Raw genomic sequence first — 12,318 nt, forward strand, 5'->3', positions numbered from 1 at the left:
TGGAACAATAATTGGTCACAAAATCAGGTTTACTAGTAAAACTATCAAATTCTAAATATCCTTTTTCCCACTCCAACCTACAATGAAAATCCGTCGTTGCAATCCAATTTCCGTAAAACGACCAATCTTGTTGCTGATTTGGTAACAACACATGCAATCCTAAATCATCGTCTTTGGAGTAACAATGGCTGTCTAACAAGTACATACGCAAGTTGTTGTGAATCTCCACTTGAAAATGTTCAAATGAGACGAGAGGATTGTTTGGATTTGGTAATTTTGGCTTCTCAGGTTTGTTTTTCTTTTTGTTTTTGGCAGTCAACATATTCAAAGAGTTTAGGAGCAAAAGAACTAATAATAGCATAAGTCGTTGCGATGCCATTGTTAATAATATGTATGTGGGAAAAAAGATTTTGGCCTTTTATATAATGTATTTGTATTGAATATATGAATGAGAAGGTTTAACGGATGTCTATCTATTTATAGTGCATGTTTTTGCTTTGTGAACATTTCGAAATGTAGATAGTTTTAGATTAGTGGTGTTGGTGTGAGAAGAGTTGTTGCAATGCCATGTTAAAAATGAAAGTTTCTTGACCATGACAAGTGTTAGACATGGGAAGGAATGTTTGATTGTATGTTCAATTAATTGACATAGAACCTATGAAAACGTTTCAACCAACGAAAATACTAAAATATAGTAAAATGAATCAAAATATATTAAGATATAATAAAATGTTATTGTCTATCAATGTTAGACACTAATAGGCACTGATAGACTACTATTATTTATCCCTAATAGATATTGATAGACGCTAATAGATTATTATAAGCTTCTATCATTGATAGACTATGATATTTTGCTATATTTGAAAATATTTTTAGCATTTTTTCCATTTAAAATAATTTCCTTTTCTACTAACTCTAAATAGTTATTCATTAACATCGAAATGTTTCATAGTTATCTCTAAGATTTGTTTTTCTCAATAGTGAGCATCAAATATGTAATAGACATTATGTTGGTAGGGATTGTTGGTAAATGTGATAGAAACTGATAGATTACTATTATTCATCACCGATAGACATCGATAGATGTTAATAGACTACTATCAATGTCTATCATTGATAGACTATGATATTTTGCTATATTTAAAAATATTTTCAGCATTTTTTCCATTTAAATCAATTTTCTTTTCTACCAAATCTAAATAGTTATTCATTAACATCGAAATGTTTCATAGTTATCTCTAAGATTTGCTTTTCTCAATAGTGACCATCAAACATGTAACGGACACTAAGTTGGTAGGGATTGTTTGTAAATGAAAAACTTTATATTTTTTATATATATTATTATATTTTTGCTAAAATAAGGAATTATTATCTTAATTTGCTATAAAAAATAAATTAATAAGGTTTTTTTAATTATGTAAATAATTGAAACTTTTAATATTTTATAAATTTACCTTGTAATTTATTTGTTTTCATTAATTATTTTAAACCTATATACATGAAAGATATATAAATATGACATAATAATAATTATAATATTATTATCTTCGTTTTAATATTTTATAATTTAAAATGTAAATTAAAAGAAATATTTTTAAACTATTAAAAAAATAATTCACATCTACAAGGTCTGTAAACTATCTAGTAGCTATAATCGTAACAACTCATTAATACTGTTTTACCTTATTAAAAGTTTATGATCTTTTATTTAATATTCCTTATACAAATATGATATTTTTATACAAATACTTTATTGTAGAACATGGTTTATATAGATAAACTATTAAGAGTTTCATTAATCTTTTAAATTCTTACCAAATAGAATAGTTGCTCCACTTGGTTTAGTTCTGGTTTATGTTTTACAACTTGAGTTTAGGTTGCAAACTTTTTGAAGTTATGTATCTTCTTTTGTTCCTAATTCATAGAGTTTAACATTTTTACTTGTTATTCCCTATAATGGATGGCTAGGTTTATTTTTAAGATGATCTCATTTTTATTTGGTTAGTTGGTTTTGTTACACATTAGCATCTTGAATGTTGTTATAAATCAAGCTATAAAGTCTTTTGAATATTAGTTATCATGATTGAAATTGTGGATGGATTGTCTATCAGGCTATCTGAAAATGGGTGGTTTTTACATTTTCATGTTGTCAAAATTTTCACTAATTTTATTTCTATAACTGATAGAGATCAGTGATAGAAGTTTATATACTTATTTAATACTTTATTTGTTTTGAGGTTTGTATTCAGTGATAAACTTATTGTTTGTCTTTACGTGTAGCAGTCTTGATAGTTTGAGGCCAGAAAGACAACAAAAATGTATAGTATGTTGATAGAACCAAATAAAAGTCCCCGTATTTTCAAAAAAACGTTAGTTTCAGTCAACTGAAATTTAATTTTGGATTTAATCTTGGCCAAGTAATTTGGATTAAATTGGATTAGCTCGTGATAGAGGTATATAGAATTTTGTCATTGATAGAATTTATATATATGTGATTGTTTCTGTTTGCTAGACTCTAATGGATGTATATAGAAGTCTATCATTGATTTTTTTTTTTTTTTGGTTATTCTATCTCTATCGACTACTATCGCTTATAGAGTTCATGTTATAAATAAAAGTCTATCAACAATAGAAGTGATGGAATGAAGAAGTATATTAGTGATAGACTTCTATATTATCTATCAGTGATATACTTCTATTGATTATATTCGTATCATTGTCTATCAATGAAGAAGTATATCACTGATTATATTTCTATATCACTCATTTTATTTCTATCACCGATAGCTAGTGAAAGAAGAATATCTTTAATATACTTATTTGACACTTTAATTGTTTGAGATTTGTGTTTAAAGATAAACTGATTGTTTGTATTTACATATAGCCATGTTGATAATTTGAGTCCAAATAGACAACCAAAACCATTCGTATGTTGATAAATCTATAAAAGGTTTGGATTAGTTTGAAGAAATTTTGAAACCGAATTAATTCGGTTCGGTTTCAATTTTGAAAATCGAATTTGAGATCGAACCGAATCGTTTTTAATTTTTATATATATATATATATATAAGAGTACAACCGAATTTAAAACAGAACCATTTCAATTTAAAGAAAAAAATCGAATTGAAAACCGAACCGTTTTTAATTAAAAATAATATAACATAGACTTTTCTAAAATACCAAAACCGAATTTGAAACCAAACTAAACCGCATATATGTGGTTCAGTTCAATTCAGTTTGAACCAAAAAAATTGGTTCGGTTCGGTTTGACCACCAAATCGAACCAAACCGAACCGTTTCCATCCCTACCGAATAGAGTAAGATCATTGTTACAATAGATTGGGAAGAGGAAAAAGTATAGTAGACAGTAAATTTACATGAAAAACTCTTAAATAAATTAAGGTGAAAATCACGAGTAAAATAAGAATTCCACTACATAAAATAAAAGTTACAAACTTTCTTTCTAATAGAGGAAAAACAAGCTTTATAGTTAACTCTTTCTATTATCTCATATTTTTATCACTTGTTTTATGTGTTATATGGGTCCAAATAAAATTGATCATCAAACAAATCTAATGGCTATAAATTGACTTTGAACAAAGTGAATGATCTAGTGGTTACAAATTGACCTTATACAATATGAAAGAATCTCATAACAACAAATTAATATTGAACAAAGTGTAAAATCCAATAGCCACAAACTTTTCATGGCCTCCAGAAACTTGTTGAACAGGACTATTGAGGTGCTTATAAGGAAGTATGGAGTTCACCATCATATGGCAACACCTTACGATCTTCAAATGGATGGCCAAGCTGAAATCTCAAATTGTGAAGTTAAGAGCACTTTGGAAAAGATAGTGGGACCAGGACGCAAGGATTGGAGCTTTAGACTAGATGATGCTTTGTGGGCATATAGGACAGCTTACAAGGCACTTACTGGGACCACTCCCTTCAGGCTTGTCTATGGAAAGGCATATCACATCCCTGTTGAGATCGAGCATAAGGCCTATTGGACAGTAAAAAAATGCGATATGGAGTTAGACAAGGTCGACGAGTCTAAGTTGTTACAGTTGCAGGAATTGAAGGAATTAAGATTAAAGGCATATGAGAGTGCCATGATTTATAAAAAGAAAACAAAACTCGTCCATGATTATTCTCTGATCAGGAAGGATTTCCAAGTTAGTTAGGAAGTCCTCCTTTATGACTTTTAGCTAAAGCTTATGCCCGGTAAGTTGTGTTTTAGTTGGTTAGGTCCATATGAGTTTATTGTTGTTTTTTCTCATGGTGCAATTCAGATCAAAAGTTTGGAAACAAAGAAAGAGGTTAATTTAACAAACACCGTTTAAAAATCTTCAAGAAAGGGGAGGTTGACCCATATTCTTCCAAAGTGGGTCTAATGATTCCCTCATACACTTGAGCTGAGTTCACTAGTCGTAGAGCAACCGACATTAAACATTTGCACTTCCTAGAGGCAACCAAGCTTTAACCTACTATTTTTCTTTGATTTTCAATTGCTTTTTAGGATTTGATTGGGTGAGAGATTTATTTTTCATGCAGTTGAGCTCATACAATTTCGGATGTTTCGCATGCTTTACCCTTGCTTACTCCCAAATTCAAGGAAGTCTCTATTTCCCTTCCTTTTTCTTTGTTCCTATGCTTTTCTTCTTATACATTGGGGACAATGTATGGTTTACAAGTTAGGGATGGCTCCAAGTAAGGTGTAGTCCAGGAGAGATTCTGAGCTTTGGAATACGAGTTAAGAGCTGTAATTTTGAGGTTAGTTAGTTAAAGGTTTATTAACATATTTCATGAAGAAAGTATGTGTAAATTTTGGCTTTAAGTTGGGTGAAAAGTTGGTTAAAGTGAAACCAGTGTTTTCTCGAACAGGGTAGCAGCAGGCCAGCCACCCCCCCCTAAGGCTGCCAGCCCCACCAGCGCGCCTCCTTCCGTGCCAGCGCCCCTCAGCATGCCTCAGCCCGTTCAGCCCTGCCCACCCATGGCCAGCCTCGCCCACCCACGCCCACAGCCCACGCCCTGTCTCTTATACACATCTAGATGTGTATAAGAGACAGGCCTCCTTCCATGCCAGCGCCCCTCAGCGCGCCTCAGCCCGTCTAGCCCTACCCACCCATGGCCAGCCTCGCCCACCCATGCCCACAGCCTGCGCCCATGCCCATTTCTAGTGCCCAATTGCTTGTTTTTTTTTACATTTTTTTGTGTTGGTGAGCATTTTTGAATCCCAATTAAGATTTTCTTGATATTTTGCCCTTAGAATGAATACTTTTGGATTAAAAATTGAATTTTGGGTCATTTTGGATAATGTGAGGAAAATGGACTTAAGGAGCAAAATGTGAATGTTTAAGTGTTAAAATGAGTTCAAGTGGTTGCATTGAATCACTATGGGCTGTTTTTGGTTAATTTGACCACTTGGGACTTTATTCCAGGACAAATTGAGGTTGGAAAGGCTTACAACCCAAGGAGCTCGTGCCAGTGATAGTGAGTGGTTTATTTTCGAATATTTTGATATAGAAAGTAATTATATATGATAGTATGCTATGATTTATGAAATGTGATGGCATGATCTGTTTTACTTGACTGATATTTCAAAAATATTTAAATCATGATTTCTAAACTCTCATTGGTTTTATACAATCTTGATTAATCAAAATATAGTTTGAAATCAGAGTTTACATACTTGTGATTTGTATGGTTTTTATGAAAACTTCTTAATGGTGGAATCAAGGTTGTTGAATGGTTGTGGAAATGGTTTCAAACTACTGATTCTTGTACCCGAGAGATGGTTATGTTCCCGTGCTACTTGAATGTGTTTCAGTAGTACTGCTCAGGCGATCAGGGGGCTACCGAGGTCAGATGTGGCCAGAGTATACCGGGAAGTCCAGAGGAACCTGCGCCTGTAGCACCACCCAGGCTATCAGGGGGGCTATCACTGGGGTCAGATGTGGCCAGAGTATAACAGGGAGTCCAGAGTAACCTGGGCCTGTGGTGTGTATCTATGCTTAGCCTTGAGGCAGCTCTGCATGCACATATGACCTTGTGATTTGGTTTACACCGCGGGGGGCATTCTTTGTCTAGAGTATCCCGCCGTTGTAAACGAGTATTTGGGTACAGAGTTGGTGTGGTTTTTTTTTTATAACGATTGAATGCTTTAAAATGTGCTTATGAGAGTTGATCATGCCACTATTTTACTAGCACGTGTTTGAGATGCTATTGAATCTTTTATACTTGGCCAATGTTTTATTGAATGATTTAATTTTTATTGAATGATTTAGAAAAGCGATAATTTATGTTTATATTCAATTACCACTCACTGGGCATTAGCTCATGCTTTCGATGTTTTATGTTTCCCCTCCCCTAGGTAGCGTTAAAGTTCCGGAAACATGCTGAGCTGTTTACTGCCACACAGACAAGAGTCTCCTACTATATTGTAGGCCTTGCACTGATGTAAATAGATTGCATATCATGAACCTTATGTGTCATGGTTTTGGAAGTACGGGACAAAAGGAGATGTTTTGTTGTGTAATTATGAAAGTGTTTCCGTTGTGTCTAAACTTTGTTCATGGTTTGTATATAACAAGAGATAGAAAGTTTATGAAACTTGTTTGTGGATATCGTAATATGGAATAATGCTGAATGGAAATTAAATGTACTAAAGGATTATTGTGTAACTGTTCAGATTTAAGCACAGGTTAAGTTGGTTAGTAAGATGCTAAATGTCATCGGGGGAGGTGATGTTTAGCATCTTCACGCCTCTTTCTAGATTAGGTGGGTAATCTGGGAGGGGGTGTGACAGCAACGCTTGACAGAAGAGGCCACGAGCGTTAGGGAAAATGTTGCAACACTGAGTGTTATGTCAAAAACTCGATACTTGATGCACGACGATCCCTTACTCGATACCCAAAGCTCGATTACTCAAAAACATTTTACTCGACTACTTTATAGCATTTTACTCTATCGCAATTTACTCAATTATACTCAATGCCATTAATAAAAATATAGAATACTCGATGGAACTCGATGGCAATTTGGTAATTTTAACTCCTTTGAAGCCCGAACGCTCAAATCAACTCCAAATTGCTTCAAATTAACCCCGATCGGCTCCAAATCACCCATTCTACCTCTTGGTTGCTCGATACCTACAAAATAGGAAAATAAACACATAAAATCCAATAACAAGCACGAATTAAGCTAGAAATAATAGCTCTTAGAGCTATTCAGTGGATATAACCAATCACCAATAAGTCGACCCTTCACAAAATGCTCGTAATTACAGCTAGATAATAATTTCCATTTTACCATTGTAGTTACATCTAACTTCTTAAGTACCACTGATCCTTCTAATCAACAATTAGTTATAATCCAACCATAAACTAGACCCCTCTCTTGCCAATGAGAGGGTGAGACACCTCATTGTTCAAGATTCAGAATCAGCCCTTAAGGGAGTAATTCATCTACTTACCCTGAATATGGGAAGAAGTGAATTCCATCTTGTGTAGTTGTGTTCTCAACTCTCTATTTGGACAAACCCCAAAATGGTAGGCTTATTGAGTCGACAAACCTAACCACTCTCACATATACAAATCAAAGAATTGCCCTCATAGGCAGGAATTCACAACTCACTCAGGATTAAGGTCAAGTTACCTAAGGTCATCCTTGTTAAATGTAAGTCTCTTCAAGTAACAGTGTTATGAAGAGAGACTAATCATGTCATGGTTTTATACAAACTCTTAGTATAGGATACCTCCACTCACTGTCTCCACATGAATGATCAGGATCAAATCATTTGTAATACTTTACAAATATTGTAACAATTACAAAGTGAGACGTATCTGTAGTGTTACCAAGATAAGGTATCCAGCCTTATCCATGTACTACAGACCATTCAGGATTTTACTTGAACATGATCCACTTGTATGTCAACTACATACATGTTTAAGTTACATAAATAACCTTCAATCTTAGTTTATTGGATTGGATTAATGCAAACTAAATGTTGAAATAAAATAACATCTTACTTTATTAAGTAAATAATTTGTGAACAAATAATTTACAAATTATGAAACCCATGAGATTTAGGACATCAACCCCAATATCCTGAACATTTCGAGGTACATTGGGAGTCGGAATTTGACGATAGTCTTCAAGTAAGACAAATGGTCATCAATGATGAGTACAGTGTTCATTGTATTTTTCCAACTAGTGTAGTTGTCACCAGTTAATTTATTGATACTTAATAAGTTGATAGTAGCATTAGTCATTTTGAAGTTTTCTAAAACCATAAAAAGTATTTATATTAGTTATACCCAAAAACCCACTAAAACCAATCAATTTTAGCAAAATTTTAATGTACCCTATGTGACATTTAATTTCTTAATGATGCTTTATTGATTTAAAATAAAAGTCACCGACGGATAATCAATTATCCTTTCACTAAATTGAGATATTCTCAACCAATCATTACACCAGAATAACTCTTATTTCTATAATAAACAGTCACCAATATTTGGTCAAGAAATACTTGCATAACAATTACTTATAAATGTAACCCTTGATTTTAGACCGTAGAGTTCTTCCCCAATGAGCCAACTGAAGGAAAAAATTGATTAGGATAAAAACTAAGAAAATCCTATCTATTTTTTGAATTTTTTATCAATTTTATGCAAACACTTTCCGAATGGTGACAAAGTAAGCGGTGCCATGAAGCCGAGCATGAAACTTCACAACAAACTAATGAATGAGACCATGGGATGTGTTGACACACGTCCATCTCCCACTTACTATAAATACTTTTCCATTCAACTTGGTATTGATCTATGCAAACACCTTTCGAAGGGGAACAGAAGCAAACGATACCACGAGATCAAGTATAGATCTCATGGTGTGAACTTTTAGGGAGAACATAAAAAGAGATTGACATATCATATATATCAATTTTTCTACCACTAAGTGTTTTAAACCTAGATTTCTTTACTTAGACTTATCCGGCTAATAATTTATCTAAGTCCATTGTTAAATTTGGCCCAATATAATTCTTACATTGGATAGTTTAACAATATATTATTCTTCTTCATTAAACACTTTATTTAATTTAATCATGTATTGCATGCTTATAAAATATTTGTCTAATTTACCTTCCAGATCGGTTCCAAGGTAGGTGTATTCCGTTTTCATCAACTAAAATTCCCCAATCCTAGATAAAACCTTCCTTAGACAAAGGTCACTTATAGACAATTATTTTATAAATGACTTATTTTATAAATTTAATCTTCTATTTTTTCATTAATCATATTAAAAGAAAAATAAAAGATTAACCTATTTCTAATCATATTAGAAATATTTTTAACATGATCTAGGTGAATTGATTTTAAACCATATAAAATTAATTGAGACTTATGTTTGCATGAACTCTTGAATATAGATTTTAATCTAATTCATTAAACTTATAACTATTATAAAATAATGAAATATTAAAACTTACATTCATGCATCTAATGACATTAATTAAATATAACATTTACTAAGTAATGTCATGCTCAATGCAATTTCATTTTTTTCATATAATATAACCCTTATATTATTCACTAATGAAAATGAAAATATATCCACCATACAGATATGGCATTTATACTCAAGTATAATGCATGGATATGCTTAGTGAAACATGCATTCATATAATATAACACTTATATTAAATATGATGCATTTGCATACTAATAAGATCATGTGACTATGTAATATGACACATATATTAAATATGATGTATGATTAATGTTTATCCTAAGGTAGCCTTTTAAACTATATGGCATACATTATGCAACATATCAATTTTAATCATACATCAAATGTAAAATGAAACAAATAGCAAATTTGGACCGAATTTTGGTACCTTAAAAAAATAAATTAAATAAATATAATCATATTATATTAATTTAATTAATTAAAATTAAAATTAAAAAAACAAATAACCGGTTGCTAAAAACTGATCCTGAGGATTGAACCCACGAATTGGTGGTCAACTACACATGCACGTCACATGTTTGAAGTGTTGTGATACTCCAGTCAAGCTAATAACTTGTAGAAATACTAGTTATTGTCTCTCAAAAGTTGGAAGAACTAGGATTCTTAATGATAAAAACACATTTGTCTTAAGAGAAAATGCATGAAATTCTTCAAACACCACTAACCCTTACAAAAGCATACTTCTTGGTAAAACTGCTTCACTAACACATCTCATTATAGGATTTCAAGAAAATTCGCTAAGTGTTACGGGCTAAGCTAAAGCAAAGGCATGTGTCCGAAGTTTCCCAATGCAAAGACGATACATTGGTTCGTGTTGTTCCTGTCAAATCACCACTTGTAAGTATAGGTATCTGACTGTCGGCGTCTGAAAAGCATCTGAACTGGCAAGCGGCTGATCAGGGCATGGAAATTAATACTGTTTCATCACAAGTTGCTAAGAAAAAATTCTATAAATAAGAATACTTGCAGCCAAAGCAAAAAAAGACCATTCTGAGAGATACCATAGGACTTAGATCATAGTTACTCTACTGTTGCGAGAAGAAGATAGGAGGAAAAGAACCATTTCCATTGTTGATCAAAGAGAATTGTTGAAGACCAAGCTCGAGAGACAATTCTTCTTCATTTCTTCACCAAGTTGGTTGCACACGCATTTGAATCAAGCCAAAGAGGACAAGAGATTGAACTATGCGGCTTGACTCTTTCCCTTTGTTTCACTTTATTTCCATTTTCTATCTCATGTGATTAAGTGTGATTGTTGTAAAGACAATTTTGATTTCTTGAAATGCAATCCTACATTTGATCCATCACTTTTTCCTCTGTTTACATTCTATTGTGTGATTGATGCTTTTATGACTTATTGCATGCTTAATTTTCAAGCTTTAATCATTTTGATCATTTGATTGAAGTTATAACTCCGTTAAAACTATTCGAGAGAATATGATAGCTAGAAACGCATTGAGTCATAACGCATAGTAGATTTAGAGATAAAACTATTTGTGCTTCACTATTTTCTATAACCAATGCATGCACCCTAGAAATAGGAGCATGTGTGATATTCACATTGAGAAATGTTGAATAATCAAAGGAGCAGAAACCTAACGCATCTACATACATTTAGTTTGTAAGCAAGCAACCCCGTCATCTTCATTTCACCCTCACACTTGCACACACATGTTCATCTTACTTGGAATCAATGCATACCCCTAGCGTTAGCACCACTCATTCATAAATCCCTTTGTTTCACTTGAACTATTATGTTCTCTTGCATATATGCATTGAGATTAGTATAGATAAACCTCTCCCGCAATTATCTAAGATCTTTCTACAACTGCCACAAGTAAGGCCTGCGTTAGTCTGTCATAAATCCCTGTGTTCGACCCTAGACTTACCAGGAACCTAAGTTAGATTTATACTTGGATCTGATTGAGGAAAAGCTTGTACGCATTATAGAAAGTGTAACGCAACACCTCAACGCATCACCTAATCTTCTCATCCAGAGAATTGTTTCATCATTCAACTTTATGTATCCCCAATCTTGCTTTTCCCCTTTACTTATATACACTTTTAAACATGACTTACGAAGAATGAACATGTTTTTGGCACTGTTGCTGGGGATTTTAGCAACAAGGCTAACCAGAAATTTCTTTTGTGTCTCTTGTAGAAAAACTTGCACTGAGGGAGTATTACAAGTTAAGCCTAAGCTTGTAAACGTTATATGAGCAGGGAAAACACTCTTGAGCTCCTATACGACCCCAAAGTTGAAAGGACCTTTAGATGAAGGAGCCAATCGAATCGTCATCGAAGGTTAAGGCAACAATAAAGACAATAAAAACAAATGGCGGATGATCAGATAAACCAGAACTTAGCTCAACAATTAGCCAATTCTGCCCAAAACCCAGTCCTATACGTTTTTAATATGAGAGTATGTGTCATTTGTGTTGTATAACTTTTTTGCCAGAGATCATATATCCAATGCCTGATGGGACAAGATTTGAAATGAAGTTCGTAATGCTCCAGATGCTTCAAACAGCAGGTCAATTTGGAGGCGCCCGCGGCAAAGATCCACGTGCCCATATGAAACATTTCCTAGAAACATGCAACTCATTTGTGATTTCTGGAATCACACCGGAGCCTATCAGACTATCCTTATTTCCCTACTTTCTCCGCGATGATGTCGAACAATGGGCAAGTTCCTTAGAACCTGGCAAAATAATAATGTGGAAAAATTTAGTGGAAAAGTTCATGCAAAAGTATTTCCCTCCCACCACTAACACAAGG

The 12,318-nt window shown here is 33.3% G+C and overlaps 1 protein-coding gene across 1 annotated transcript; it reads left to right on the forward strand.

The window, feature by feature from the left end:
• The first annotated feature begins 3,710 nt into the window (after nucleotides 1-3,710).
• Nucleotides 3,711-4,190, forward strand: LOC120081001. The gene has a single exon (XM_039035683.1). The coding sequence runs from the start codon at nucleotides 3,711-3,713 to the stop codon at nucleotides 4,188-4,190; it is 480 nt and encodes a 159-aa protein (XP_038891611.1).
• Nucleotides 4,191-12,318: the final 8,128 nt, after the last annotated feature.

The sequence above is a fragment of the Benincasa hispida genome, chromosome 7 (assembly GCF_009727055.1).
Source record: "Benincasa hispida cultivar B227 chromosome 7, ASM972705v1, whole genome shotgun sequence".
Lineage (NCBI taxonomy): Eukaryota > Viridiplantae > Streptophyta > Magnoliopsida > Cucurbitales > Cucurbitaceae > Benincasa > Benincasa hispida.